The sequence below is a fragment of the Suncus etruscus genome, chromosome 5, assembly GCF_024139225.1.
Source record: "Suncus etruscus isolate mSunEtr1 chromosome 5, mSunEtr1.pri.cur, whole genome shotgun sequence".
NCBI classification, from domain to species: domain Eukaryota; kingdom Metazoa; phylum Chordata; class Mammalia; order Eulipotyphla; family Soricidae; genus Suncus; species Suncus etruscus.
Genome location: NC_064852.1, coordinates 2286084 through 2301014, shown reverse-complemented (window position 1 = coordinate 2301014; position 14931 = coordinate 2286084). Strand labels below are relative to the sequence as shown.

General features: G+C 36.1%; 2 protein-coding genes and 1 pseudogene across 2 annotated transcripts in view; 2 read left to right on the top strand and 1 right to left on the bottom strand.

Moving 5' to 3' along the window:
• LOC126008810 (protein CutA homolog) overlaps positions 1 to 14931 on the top strand; it is a 484819-nt gene that overhangs the window by 204537 nt on the left and 265351 nt on the right. The window lies entirely within an intron of this gene.
• LOC126008811 (complement C5-like) overlaps positions 1 to 14931 on the bottom strand; it is a 109772-nt gene that overhangs the window by 84140 nt on the left and 10701 nt on the right. The window contains exons 5-9 of the mRNA XM_049773085.1: positions 13719 to 13810; positions 11318 to 11400; positions 7430 to 7520; positions 4672 to 4786; positions 1018 to 1144 (exon numbers count right to left, since the gene is read on the bottom strand). Of these exons, the coding sequence (XP_049629042.1) occupies positions 1018 to 1144; positions 4672 to 4786; positions 7430 to 7520; positions 11318 to 11400; positions 13719 to 13810 (508 nt within the window). The remainder of the gene's footprint in view (positions 1 to 1017; positions 1145 to 4671; positions 4787 to 7429; positions 7521 to 11317; positions 11401 to 13718; positions 13811 to 14931) is intronic.
• Positions 12026 to 12138, top strand: LOC126009856 (uncharacterized; annotated as a pseudogene).

Sequence of the window (14931 nt, the reverse complement as noted above, 5' to 3'; positions counted from 1 at the left end):
GTAATTTGTTCAGGTTAGTTGAGGGTTTAAACTCAAGAATATAAAGAATACTATGATCATAACATACCAAAAGGAAGACAATTTGATAAATCGTGTGATAAGTAATAGCTGTTCTAAACTATTGTAGAATTGAGAGCTATAGTCACCTTTTTTTTGAAAGGAAATTAAGAAAAAGTAGCTAGACTTAAAGATAAGAGGAAAAAGTAGTTGGACAAAGGGGAAGGAGGAGAGAAGGGGAGAGAGAGAGAAAGAGAGAGAGAGAGAAAGGAAAGAATGATGATCAGGGAAGGAAATGGAGAGAAGTTAATAATGTAAGTGTTCTCCAGATACTGACTTTTTGCTCTTATCTCAACTCTACACAATTATGGTATTCACTTTAGAAACATAGAATTTCTGTGTATCGTAGTTAAAAAAAGTAGTTTAAGAGGAATTTAATTCAAATCCATCACTGTTTAGATAAGAAGCTATAAAATAATAATAGACATATCTGTTATTTATATTATATTTATAAATGTTTTTTTTCACATATAGGCTTTATGATATAGGCTTTAGCTAGGTAAGAACAATTAGGCACTAGTGTCCAAGACAGAGAGCTTGATAAGTCACTCAAGATTATAACTTGGCTGTTGTGACTCCATTTTTAAGGTCGAGACCACAGGGACTCAATAACTCAAGAGAGGCAAAAGTAGCCTCTAATTCTAGCATCTAGTAATATAAAGATAGAAACTGAGTCAGAAGAGGAAATATGAAACAATGCTTATACTGTTCTTGTACTATCTAATTATTATCCAAGAGAAAGTTTTAACAAAAGAAACTTGGGGCTGGATAATTAGAACAGCAAGTAGGCCTGTTACCCGCACATCGCTGACCAAATTGAGTACATGATACCACCTACGGTTCCCAAGTCTTGCTAGCAGCGATTCCTGGGCACAGAGCCAGGAGTAAACTCTGAACATTGCTCAGTGTGCTTCTCCTCACTATCCCCCTTCCCTCCACTAAATAAAAAAAGAAATGTACCTGTAGACTCTATGACTGTCACGCCAATATAAAGGTATTTGTTGTCTAAATCTTCCAGACTGTTATAGTGCAGTTCCTCAATAGCTTTTTCCGAGTCAAACCTGATGTGAGCAATTCCATTTATCAACTTTTTAAAAAAGGAAAGACAAAAGTTATTTCAGGAAAGAACTTCTAAAAATAAATGAACAAAATCTGCTACGCTTAGCCTCTAAGTTGAAAGCTAAACAGAGTGCATGACCCAGCTGAAAATTCAGCCATGAATGTTAATTTCTTACGAATTTGTTTGGCATCAAAGACAGAGGAGTCTTTTTTTTTTATTAAGATTTTTCAGGGTGGTAGTACCCAAAGTGGTATCATCCTTTTAAGAAAAGAAGTCTTAAACAACAGTGCTTCAATTGGACTTTTTTGGAGGGTCCCCCAAATTGCTTCTTCCAACTCCTGGACCATCAACAACAACCTGTCAGTCTCTCAGTTTGTCTTTGTCTTTAACTAAGAGTTAGACCAGGACCTAATCTGAGCTATAAGAACCACTAGCTCTTCATTGAGTAGAAATAAAATATGATCAGCCTTAAACACCCAACCCAAAGTTAACAACAATAGAATCAAGAGACCCAAACTACAACAAGCTACCGTATTTTCCAGCATATATGACGACCGGGCGTATAAGACGACCCCCTAATTTTACAGTTAAAACATAGGTTTAGGCCTATATTTGCTGTATAAGACAGAACGTTCCTGTGCTGCAACTGTATGTACCACAGTGAGCCAATCACAACAAGCAAAGGTTCAAAGGTTCTACTGTCATAGACTTCCTCTCTGACTCTGGCCGATCTGAGCAGGCTTTTGACAGTGTAGATTCAGTACAGAACATTGTCTAATTTGCATGCATCAAAAGCCTGCTTTGATTGGCTGAGTTAGAGAGGATGTCCAAGCAGCCTTGCAATGATTGGTGCAGGATCGAGTTGGAAAATTCGTTTTGTGGCAATATTCAGACAATTTTTATTTAGCGGCATATTGAAACATTTTTCACGATATACTTGGTGTATAAGACGACCCCTGATTTTCGGTTGATTTTTTTAATTTCAAAATTGTTTTATACGCCGGAAAATACAGTATACACAAAAGGGACCTGTTACACTAGCCATCCAGGGGGCTAAGGGTGGAGGTAAGGGAGACATGCTGCGAACTATGGTGGAAGGAGGTCAACACTGGTGGTAGGAATGGCCCTAATTCACTGTCACTATGTACCTTAAATACAACCGTGAAAGACTTGTAATTCATATAAAAATAAAAAAAACTATTAGCTCTTAATTGCATATAAAAATCTTTCCAAAGAATTCACTGTGAATTAATTTACTCATGAATATTTATAAAACCTCTAGTTGAGTTTTGCCAGAAAACACGGTTACTCTCAGCAAATAATGGGAACTGCTTTTCAGTTTGCAAGCAGTTTAGTGTAGAGAATGATGGATAAGTACAAAAATCGTTACTAATAGAGAGGCTATTCTCAGCCTTAGCACCCTTGAAATTAGATGGAGGTTTCTTCTGTACACTTGGAGGGGTTTAACAGTAGCCCTGGACTTTACCCATTTGGTACCAGTAGATCCATTATCCCCAATGATAACAACCACAAATACCTCTGGAAGTGGTCAGATGTTCCCAAAAGGGAGAAAAGTTGCCTTTGGTTGAAAAAAGTCAATCAGGTGTGAGATATGTCAGGGAATACCAGGCAGGGAAATATCATCTCTTTTACAAAAGTTAGGAGACATTCAGGAGTATAAGGGACTTTTAGAGGAGGGTTGTCCTGGAAAAAGGTTGGAATGTGAAGACTTGCGGAAAGAAAAGGAGAGGCAAAGATAAAACAGGAAGGGACAAAGGAAAGGATGTTCTCAGTGTTCAGTGGGGCACAGCATCCCACAGAGCAAGAGGCAAGAAACAAAAATGAGTTTGAAGAAGTGAGGTAAGGAATGCAAAGGGAAGGAGAGAGAAGGTCAGAGAGGAAGATGCTAAAGTGTAGAAAAACCTTAACAATAACCCCACTGTTGAAATACTCCTCAGGGCAAAGCAGTATAGATTTTTTAGAATTCAATGTGGCAAAACCTAAAAACCCCATCAAAAATGGGGAGAGGAAATGAACAGATACTTTTCTGAGGAAGATCAACAGATGGCCAACAAGCACATGAAAAAAAAAGCTCATCATCACTTATCAATAGGGAATTCCAATCAAAACAACAGTGAGATATCATCTTACAACAATGAGGATGTCACATATCAAAACTACTGGGAGCAAGCTCTTTTGGTAGGGATGTGGTGAGAAAGGAACTCTCATCCATGGCTGGTGGGAATTCTGTCTGGTCCAGCCAGTTCTCAGTGAACCCAAAATTAAGCTGCCACACAACCCAGAAATCACTTTTTGGCTTCTATTACCAGGACAGAAAAACATTCATCCAAAGGGATGTAGGCACACTGCTATTCATTACAACACTCAGTACAATAGCTATGACTTGGAATAAACCTAGATGTCCAACAATGGATGAATGAATTATGAAAATGTGGTACATGTATACAATGGAATACTACATAGCTGAAAGGAATGCTCAAATATGGATGAATCTGAAAGATAGTATGTTAAATGAAGTAAGCCAGAAGAAGAAGGATAAATACAGAATGATATGACTTATATGTGGTATTTAGAATAACTCCATGAAATAATGAAATATCCTTGGACCCAGAGTCTAGAGAGGGGAAGGAAAGAACAGAGTGAAGAAAGTGAGATACAATTATGAAAAGATGGGGGCCAAGGGCCAAGCAGTCTTAGATCCATTGGTGGAGATGAAAATAAAAGGACATAACTAAAACTCCAAGCCAAATTAAACAACAATGGAACCAAAAGACGCAATGTCTAATGATCTAAACTGTAAATGACCCTGATATATTGGCAAACTTGGGGGGGGGGGTAAAGGGTGGTGGTATGGGATACACTCTAGAAATACAGTGGAGGGAGATTGACATTGGTGGTGGTGGGATTGGCCCTAATTTATTTTATGTCTGAAATCCAACTATGAAGGACTTTGTAAATCACAGTGGTTTCAATAAAATAAAACAGAAGAATATAATGTGGCAAACAATGGACCCGAAAAGAATAGAATCAAACAATTGAGAGTCTTAGATGCAGAGGGCAACATAGGTAAAGATAGAATAGGAAAATGTCAAGTCTTTATATTTTAAAAATGCCAGCTGACTGGCTATGTGCAATATTCCAGTTTCTGCTCTTAATGCACCCTTGAATTTTGATATTCTTACTAATTGTTCCTAATGATGCTGCCAATTCAAACCTAGATGATGGGGAGTGATATTGTACTGCATAAATGGCCAATTTGTGAGTCCACGGATGGTTGCTCAGGTGACCCTTTCCCCAAGCTCTGATAGTCCTCATGAATTTGTATCTATATTTGTCTCATGTTGTGACTAACCACTGATGGATGGATGTGGAAATTGTCAATCTGACTAGATTTGACACTAATGAAAGTGGACTTTTCCCCTAAGCTGATGGAGTTAAAGATTTGGTTTTGGGGTCAATACAGAGTGAAAGCTCAAAGTTCTTCATTTTAAGTAATGTTCCATTTTTATCATTCTTGTCAAGTAATATCTTACCATTGTGCTTCGAAATGCCTTTTGCATAATTTCTTTTTGATCATCTTTTAAGTCTTCTTTGATTCCAAAAGAGACATAAACATCAGCTTCCGTGACTACTTTATTGTAAAAGTATCTGCCAAACAATAATACCACAAAGCTGTGTTGCTAACATGGTTACAAAATCCAAATTCAAATCAAAGGGAACATGATCTCAAATGACATAGAGGACTTGATAAGCTTTAAGCTCTTTTCTATCCATGATTGCATTTAATCTCATGGAGTTATTATAAAGTTATATGAAGTTATTATTATAATAAATCCCAAATATAATTTTCATTACCACATTCTGGTATGAAATATGAAAAACCTTAGTTTGAGACCCCAAATCTCAGGTGTGGGCCCTCTCTTACAGGAAATCACTTCTTGCATGATTTTATTAACAGTGGAGAATTACTCCTTAATTTCTTTTTCATTTTTGGAAGTTAAATGCCAAAGTTATGGTTCTATTCCATGAATTTCTTTTAAAATTCTAATTGTGTAATTCCTTTCTAATTTTGATTGAAAAGAAGACTAAAAGGGATCTATCTGCAGAGCAAATAATACTCTAGCAAAAGCTAACATTGCTTATTCATAGCTTGAACAAATAGAGTGTCTATTAAAAGAATTCTCAATAAGCCTTTTGAGTTAGCTTAGACTGACACTATTTTAGGAATAAGTGCTAACAATATAGTTAGTGTGGTACACATTTTGGGGCATAGACTCTAGAATCAGACAAAAAATGCAATTTGCCAACAGTACGGTCTTCAAAAAATTTATCAACACTTTTTACCATTTGTAATATGAGCACAGTACCTACTTCATGCTGTTTTCATGAAGATTTATTGAGTTAATAAATATATAGCAAGTACTTTAACAAATGCTTGGCAATATAGTTCTATAACTGATACTATTATTAATTGCTACATTATATTATCATTTTCAACAACCTCAACTTTGATGGTAATTCCTTGCAAAACTTAATCCAATTCTTCACCTTGGCAGAAACTTGAAAGAGAATGTATTTTCTGTGGACAGATCTGGGAAGTTGCTTTGTACAAAAGAATGTGGTGGAATTAACGGTGTGCTTCTTTGGAGCCTGGCCCAGGCCAAGTTCTCAAGAAGACTTTTATGCTTCTGCTTTCTTTCTTTCTTTGAGCACTGTTGTGACTGCAGTATAGCCTACTGAACGATGAGAGACATGCATGGTCCGGTAAACCTCACAACTTTCTGAACTCTCAGTCAACTTCCAGATATGTGAGTAAGACCTCCTTAGACCAGCCAGTTCCAACTGGTTTGCAAACTGACTGCAGGCACATGGATGAGTCCACCTCACATCAGCCTGGTCCTTATCAAGACAACTATTCAATGCTTCATGAATAGTTGGGTATTAAGGTATTAATCCTTTTCTTAAATTTTGGTCTTTGGATAACATTTGACTCTGGTCAGGGCTTATTTATGGCTGTCTTCTCAGAAATTACTTCTGGTAGTGTTTACAGGACTGACCATATGCCATGCTGAGGAAAAAAAGTTGGGTCATATGCAAGGCAAGTACCTTACATGGTATTCTATCTCTCCAGTCCTAAGGAATTGAGGTTTTGTTTAATTCTGGTTTCTTGGAGCCTCATCTAGCAAAGTTCAGGGGTTACTCTTGATTTTGCACTCACAAGTTACTTTTTAGCAAGCGCAGGGGACCATATGGAATGCAGGGGATCAAAACCTGGATTGGCTGCATATCAGGCAAATACCCTACTGGCTGTGATACCATTCCAGTCCTAAGGCACTAATTTTTGTAGTTATGCAGCAGATCAAATCAATGGCAGATCAAACCACTAAAAATGATAAGAAGAGGGCTAAGGATATAAATAGGGAGGTAGCATGCAGCAGGTCCTGAATTCTTATCCCAACACCACAGGGGTCCCTGAAAAACCATTTTAATCCTCATGGGCTCACACCACATCCCTGTTCTGAACACTGAACTGTAGAGCCAAATATCACGAAGAATGGCTTGAGAAGCTCATCCTAAATGGTGGTGGGAATGTTGCACTGGCGAAAGGGGGGGGGGTGTTCTTTCTTATGACTGAAACCCAACTACAAACATGTTTGTAATCATGGTGCTTAAATAAGTAGATTATTAAAAAATAACAAACAAAAACCAAAATCAAACCAAAAACAAATGATAAGAAGGTCTATTGAGAAATCTCAAAGGGGTGCTGTCCATGCCTTGCATGCTTGAAGACCAGAGTTCTATTCTGAAACTTCCTGTTCTGTCTGTCCCCAAACTTCTAGTATAGCCCTGGAGGCTCCCCAGGAACCTCAGGCTCAGTTGACAGACACCAAGAAAGTTGAGTATTGTTGAAGTGTCCTGGGGGCCCCAGGCCTGGGAATATCCCTATTTTCAAATACAAAAAGCAAAGGTTTCCATCTCAGTTCCAATCTCCTAAATCGTATTTACTCCTAAACACTCACATTGTACTTAAATTGTTAGGATTTTTGTTGCTGGTTGAGTAGCCACAAAGCTAAAATGAGAACTAGCTAAAATTAGAGTTAATTTCCCAAATCATGAAATTTTGCCAATAAATGACGGATTTCAGCAATAATATGTATTGGATCCCCAGACCTCAAATGTTCACTATGTGATGTTAATTATAGTTTTTAATCATACGAGAAAAAATCACAATGATCCTCAACCAGAGTTGGCACTCAAGTTAGCTGAATACTCTGAAAAATAATTTCTTACCTTGCTTTTATAGTAATTTCAAAATCATTAAAATCTTTATAGCCAATGAAATTATTTTCTGGTTCTATCGATACAGAAAAATGTGGCAATACTAGAGATAAAAACAGAGAATTGTCATTTATAATATTATCATTTAAGTTAAAGCAACCTGTTAAAACATAGAAATCAACACTACTTTCTGGTAAAGTTGGATAAACTATCCATCAACCCTATACTCACCAGGACATCTTCATTATATAAATAACCAGTAGTGTCTATCTCCATCATAGGCTAATCTAGATCTATGTACTAGTAACATTTCACTTATCCTTTTAATCTAGTACTTTTATTTAATCATTTCCTCCTTTGGAGATAGGATCTTTGACAATAAAAATAATTAATCTTTCTTCTTTCAAAAATATCTTAAACAAAATATATTCTTCTCTTTTTTTGTTTCTATTTTTTTTATTCTTTATTCTTTTTTTTCTTTCGTTTTCTTATTTCTAGAATATATTCTTCTCAATTCCCTTTAAAAGGAAAATAAAAAAGAAAATTTCTTGTAAGGAGAAGGAAAGAAATTAAGTGAAAGAGCAGGAGGAAGACCAATATGAAATTATGAGGGTTGGGGTCAAGGGGCCTTAGGTTTATTGGTGATGTTAAGAAAGGACAGAACATTTATATGTGAATGGATATGGAGAGTATTATGCTGAGTAAAATGAGTAAGAAAGAGAAGGATACATATAAGATAATCTCACTCATCTATGGTATATAAGAAAAAATAGTATGGTAAGAATATCCCGAGACAATAGAGATGAAGGTCAGGAGGACCAGTCCATGGTAGGAAGCTCACCACAGTAGTGGAGCAATGCAGTTTGAGTAGAGAAGGGATCACTAAGCCAATGATAACTGGGACTGATTCATTGAACATGGACTGCGTGCTCAACAGAAATAAAGCGGTAGACACAGTAGTACTTCATTAACAAAAAGAGAGAGAAAGAGAGAGAGAGAGAGGAGGCAGGTATGTGTGTGGGGGAACTGAAGACATTGGTGGTGGGAAATGTGCACTGATGAAAGGTGGTGGACATTGTAAGAGTGAAAGTTAGTCATGAAAAGCTTTGTAACCATGGCACTTAAAGAAAGAAAAAAGAAAAAAGAAAGAAAACAGAAAGAAGGAAAGAAAAAACAAAGAAGGAAATAAAGATAGAATGATTGTGCAGCGTTAGGGCATTTGTCTTTCACGTGGCTGATCTAGGACCTCGGTTTGATCCCCGGTGTCCCATATGGTCCCCCAAGTCAGGAACGATTTTTGAATGCATTGCCAGGAGTAACACTGTCACTGAGTGTGGCCCCAAAACAAAAAGAAAACCAAAAAGGAAGAAAGGAAGGAAAAAAATAAAGAAGGAAAAAAAAGAAAAACAGAACTAAATATTTAAGCCAAAGTAAACAACAATACAATTAAATTATGAGACCCAAACTTGAACAAACAAAACTAAAAATGAACCTATGATAATGGCAGGCTGAGGCAGGGATTGGTGGCATGGGATGGACTCTGGGAACATTGGTGGGAGGAGGTTGACACTGGTGGGGGACTGAGGCTTAAACATTGCATATCTAAAACCCAACTATGAATAACTTCGTAGATCACAACGGTTTAAACCAAATAATTTTTTAAAAGGTAAAATTCTTGTTTAACTTTTCCATTTTATGTTTAGTAGATCAACTCTATTTTGTCTCCAATACCAACAAGTAGCTTTAATTTTAGACAAGAAGGTTAAATTTACAATTAAGTATAAAAAAGAATACCCTAAAAATTGGGGTAGAAGGGATTTTTCCCCTAATCTCATTGTTGTCTTTACCTAGAGAAAACAAGTTAATCTGTTGAATCAACACTGCTTTCATTTTTTAAATATAAACCCAAATAGTTTACGAGGGCCTATGTATTCTAAATTTGCTTGTTTGATTTTGGGTAATACCCAGAAGTCTACAAACTCCGTGCTCATGGATCACTCCTGGCAATAATTGGGGAAACACACATGGGTTCCAAGATCAAAACCAGGTTGACTGCATGCAAAACAAGTGATTAACCTGCAGTACTATCCCTCCAGCTTTGGAGAGAATGAACAAAATTCTAATTTTGTCAATCTGCACAAGAGTTAGTAGATTAGGTGACCTTGATGTGGGTGGAGACTGTCACCCAAGAGTCAGATTAATGATTTTCTTACAGGAAATATAATTTAGAGACTAGCTCTCCAAACAAGTGGCTTTTCAACTGAGTCTTGAAATGTGAGTAGATGCTGATTAGGCAACCTGGGAGAGAGAGTGTGCCTGTTTCAATATCAGGTGCAAAGTCGCCACAGTGAGGAAGTGAAGGAAGTGAAAGAAGTGAGGGGAAGGAAGTGTAATTTAAGAGGAGGCGAAAAGTGCATTCCATTCTGGAATTGTCTACATAATAGCTCAGGCCACATGATTTTTGGGGTTCATTTTGTGTGTGTGTATGCAAGTGTATGTGTGTGGGAGTGTGTTTGTTTTTGGGCCACACCTGGCTGTGCTCAGGGCTTCCTCCTGGCTCTGCATTCAGGGATCACTCCTGGCAGTGTTCAGGGGACCATCTGGGGTGCCAGGAATCAAACTTGGATCACGCAAGGCAAGTGCTTTACGCACTGTACTATCTGGTCCCACATAATTTCTCTTTACTTTATGGGACATTCTCTCACTCACTATCTCTTTCTCTCCTCTTCTATACTTCTAAATAATACTATTTTACTTTAACAAAATAAAATGAGGGTGAAGAGGAGGTAGGAAAGGACCACCTCAAAATCAAGATTTGGGTTATATATAAATATATAATATTGTGATATTATATAATTATATATCACACATAATATTTATAGTATAATATATGATTAATATATAATATATTAAATACTGTGTAATATGATTATACATAATAATATATATGGAACTAGGAATTATCTGGGACTTTTCCAGGGTGGAAATAACATAAAAATTTCATTTCATAGTGATTTTGGCTACGTAGTAAGCAAAAATAACAAAATTATAGGTAGTAATTTGAAGAGTTTTTCAATAGTGCAGGAGGGAGGAGCTTGGAGATGACGAACCAACGAGGGTGGTTACAAAAAGTAAAAAGCAGAAATTCCAAATTTATGTGGATACAGCAGAAATTGCTTGAAGGAAGGAAACTTTGAAAGTCAATAATCTTAACATTTTCCTGCTTTAATGCACATTTGTTCTGTCACTCTCTTTTGTTATTGTATATTTGATTTTTATATTTTTATGAATGTCCTGGGACAGTTCAAAGTGATTTGAAGCTCTGAAGAAAATAAAATTTCCTATCAGAGTCTACAAATAGTCACCTAAACAACAATAAGAAGCAGCAAGATTAAGCTGGTATATGTTACTTTTAATCCAGCAATATGATTGATTGTAAAAGAAGAATATCTTAAACTTCCAAACCAGCACCAGGATTTGTGAAGCAGAAGAAAAATAGCTTTGATCTAGGGTTAAGGAATTTCATTTTGTCTGTGACCCATAGGAGACATGATTGGGGAAAATCATTTCTTCATCCTTTTTTCCCCCTCCTAAACATAGATTTCTGGAAAGGAACTTAGCTTGGTCAAGCTTCCCAAGGCACTAGGATCTCTTCCCAAGGATGTCTTCTGACTCTATGAGGCATACTAAATGCAGAGTTGTTAGTGTGCCCATGTTACCCAGCACATACTTGAAATACCAGCCCAGGTATTACCATTCCCACTCCCCAGAGCACAACCAGCCATAACAGTGGGCTGCCCGATCTTTAGCCGGGAGTGCTTATGAACTGAGCACATTAATGAAAAGAATTAGTCCCAGAACACTGACATCACAGTGTAATTTTAAGTTGTTAGAAATTACCATATTCTTTAACTTCAAAATAGGTGGTTCCTGTCGTTGAGAAGTCCTCTTTATATTTAGCTCGAATGGTCCATACGCCGTATCTGTGGAAAATATGCAAAATTACAGGTGTCATACAATATTTTTAATTTACACAGAGGAAATCAAATCTATTTCTGTCTTAACTTATTACAGAAGGGCCAGAGGCAGGGGAGTAAGTCAGAGTAGAAAGGATATAGGAACAGCTATGGGGGTGTTGGGGCATCTCGGTGGAGCTGGAGTACATTACATTTTTGCATAACAATTTCAGAAACTTGAACACTATTGTAACAATGCTTCCTAAACTATAACAAAAATTTCTCTAAAGAGGGAAAAGTTAATATGTAGATATCCTAAGTAATATCTTTTATTTTTTATTTACTACAGTTTTTTAAAGCAATAAAGAGGTAATTATTTTTGGGATTTTTTTAGAATTTAGTTTTAGTGACTAATTTTGTATATTGCATGATTTTTTCAGATATTTTATCTTAGTGGAATTAAGCTCCAGGAGTAACTGAATTCTCCAGTACCCTAAGCTTTTTAAGTAAAAGATATTTACTATATTAAGTCAAGCAAAAATATTTAAATATATTATAAATATATAAATACATATGTTAAACTAAAATAAAATCCATACTATGGTAAATAATCCAAATTGTATTTCTAGAAACATAAGAAAAGTCAACTATTGTGCTTGCTTCGGCAGCACATATATACTAAACTTGGAACAATAAGAGAAGATTAGCATGGCCCCTACTCAAGGGTGACACGCAAAAAAAAAAAAAAAAAGGGTGAAGCGTTTTGTATTAAAAAAAAAGTCAACTATCATGATGATAAATATGGTTTTCTTAAAGAGGAAAATGACTGGGTTCAAACAGCTACTTTCATTATTTATTTAGCAATAAATTAAAGAGATAAAAATAAACAACCCCCCAAATTTTTGTCTTTGTAGAAAGGACTCAAATTTCCCCATTGTCATTTATTAGAACATTGGACTTATGCAAGTTATTTGGCCTCTTAGTGAAATTAGAAAACTATCTGGTGGGAGAGAGTTGGAATGATAGTACAGTGGGTAAGGCACTTGCCTTGCATGCATGCAGTCAACCTGAGTCTGATTCCCCACATCCCATATAGAACCTGAACACCACCAGGACTAATTCCTGAATTTAGAGCAGGAATAACCCTGAGCACTGCTGAGTATGGCCCCCAAACAAAAAAATTGTATCTATAGTATATACATATGGTTGTTATACATGATGGTTATGCCATCAAAATCATTTAATATTATTGTTAATAATAATTCTTGGGGCTGACCTTGGTTTGATCCCTGGCCATCTATGGTTTCTGATTTAAACACAGAGCCAGGAGTAACACCTGAGTGCTGCTGGGTGTGGCCCCAAAACAAAACAAACAAACAAAAAAGAAAACTAAAAACAAACAAACAAAAAAGACCCCTGTGTGTTAACAAATCATTTGAAAGTTGAGGTAATTTTTATGGAAAAAATAGAGAAGATGAAGAAGAGGTGATATTAAATACATTTTTATCCAAATTTCTCGACAATCTTCAGGGAAGAAAAACTATCTGAAATTCCCTTTCAAAGAAGATGGAAAAATGGTCATGAAAAGATTTGATTTTGAAGTTCTAGTACCATCATTTTGTAGGTGTGCTGATATTTGTCCTACTCTACTCCCCTTGAAGACAGGGAGGATGGATTCTTTATTTCTGCTTTGTGTCTCTCATTGGTACTCTTCTTTGAACATGATGGGAATGTGCAAATTAAATATGTATTACACTGCTGTAATCTTAAAAAACATTGTTGTTGTTTTTATTTTTTACACTAGTATCAGGATTTTATCTTCTTACAGCAAGCAAACATGTTTGTTTTGTTCCTATTCTTTTGGCACTGTTTCCCATTCTTCCTTAGCCCTCATAATTTAATATCATTTTAATAGTCATGTGGACAGGAAAGATAAGGACCCCTTGGCAATTGACCATCCATCAATTGTCTGGCTCAATTTTAAGTCTATGTGTACCAAATTTCTCACTTCACTAGATGATAGTTTGATAGTTGATTAAGAACATACAGTCATTTTTCCATTGATTTTTTATTAGACTGCCTGAAGATACTGATTTGGTGTCTTGGATAAATAAAGCATAGTGACTACTTTTGCCTCTCTAAAGTTTTAATTTCTATTTCTATATATAATGAAGAGCCTTGGTGAGAAGTATTTGTTTTTTGGGGGGGCCTTGTTTTCACTAGAACTGAATCTCATTAATCATTATAGAAAATAGAGCATCTCCCCATTTCCTTCATGCAGGCATGGTTAACTCTAAGTGGCTCCATTGGACTCAAGATAGTTTCATAAAACTAGTGTAAAATACTTAGGATTTGATGGAATCTTGAAGTCGGGAAAAGAGATGATGCCAGTAAAATCCTTTTCTTCTACAATGTCAACTTCTAATCCTTCAGGATCCTTTGAATAAAAACAAAAAAAAACTTATAAGCAACTAGTAAAATTTTGAGTTGGTTATACTATTTTGCTTTACAGAAATCTGAATAGAGTAACATCAACAAAATGTCGTGGGAGTCAAGTATGTGCCCTCTATCTCCTGTCCCTCTCATATTACTAGCTGGAGTGATCTAGTCTCAGTTATCTAGCTGAAACTCCTCTATATTATAACTAAAAATAAGTGTAACAATAAGCGATGTTCTCATTTGACTGCACAAACTTAAATGTGAACTTTGAAACTTCCTAAAATCTAGAATCTAAATTTCATATCTGTCCATTTAAAGTTTCTAAAGCAATCACACCATTAAATTAATTTATTAGCTAGTTAGTTATTCATAACCACAGTAGAGATCTTTTAAAGTGGAATAATACTCAAAGTATTTAAACAGACTTGGAACATTTTATAATTGATTTGCCATGTGCATGGGTTGAAAAGTAATTGAATTGGAATTTTTTACTCACTTTGATGTGGGGAGGCCCATTTTATTCTTAATTCATACATTTACCATGATGTGCAGTGACTCCATTGCAGCCAGGATTTTAGGAATTATTTCCTTGAGTTACGAATGTCTCTTTTTGGCTGAAAGACTGAAAATTGCAGCAAAACATCTTCCTCCCTGTTTCTCATCTCTGCATGGTGTATGGTGTATCTCTGTGTGGTGTTTGACACCATACACATTGCTTCTAGAGTGATAGTTTCTCAAGTGCTATTTTGGGCTACTTGCTGTACCAACTCCCCATTATCGGAGCTCAGGTTCCAGAATCTTCTTTGAGGTTCAGCTCTCACATTTTTCTTCCTGGGATTTCTATCCTTTCCCCTTCTGACTCTATACTCCGTGGTTTCATTTATAGCAATTCTCCTGCTCCTTCTCCACATTTATAAATTCTATTTATTTAAGGTACACTGGAAATCTCATTCCTTTCTGGACACCTCCTTTTGGCTTCCCTCGTTCTCTTTGAATCTTGGAACTTACAAAGATTTTATCTATCACCCTTTGGAACACTGATGGAGCATAAAATTCATCACAAATTAGTTATATGTGACTATGTATGTATAATTTTTGTAAGTTAAAAATGATTCAAAG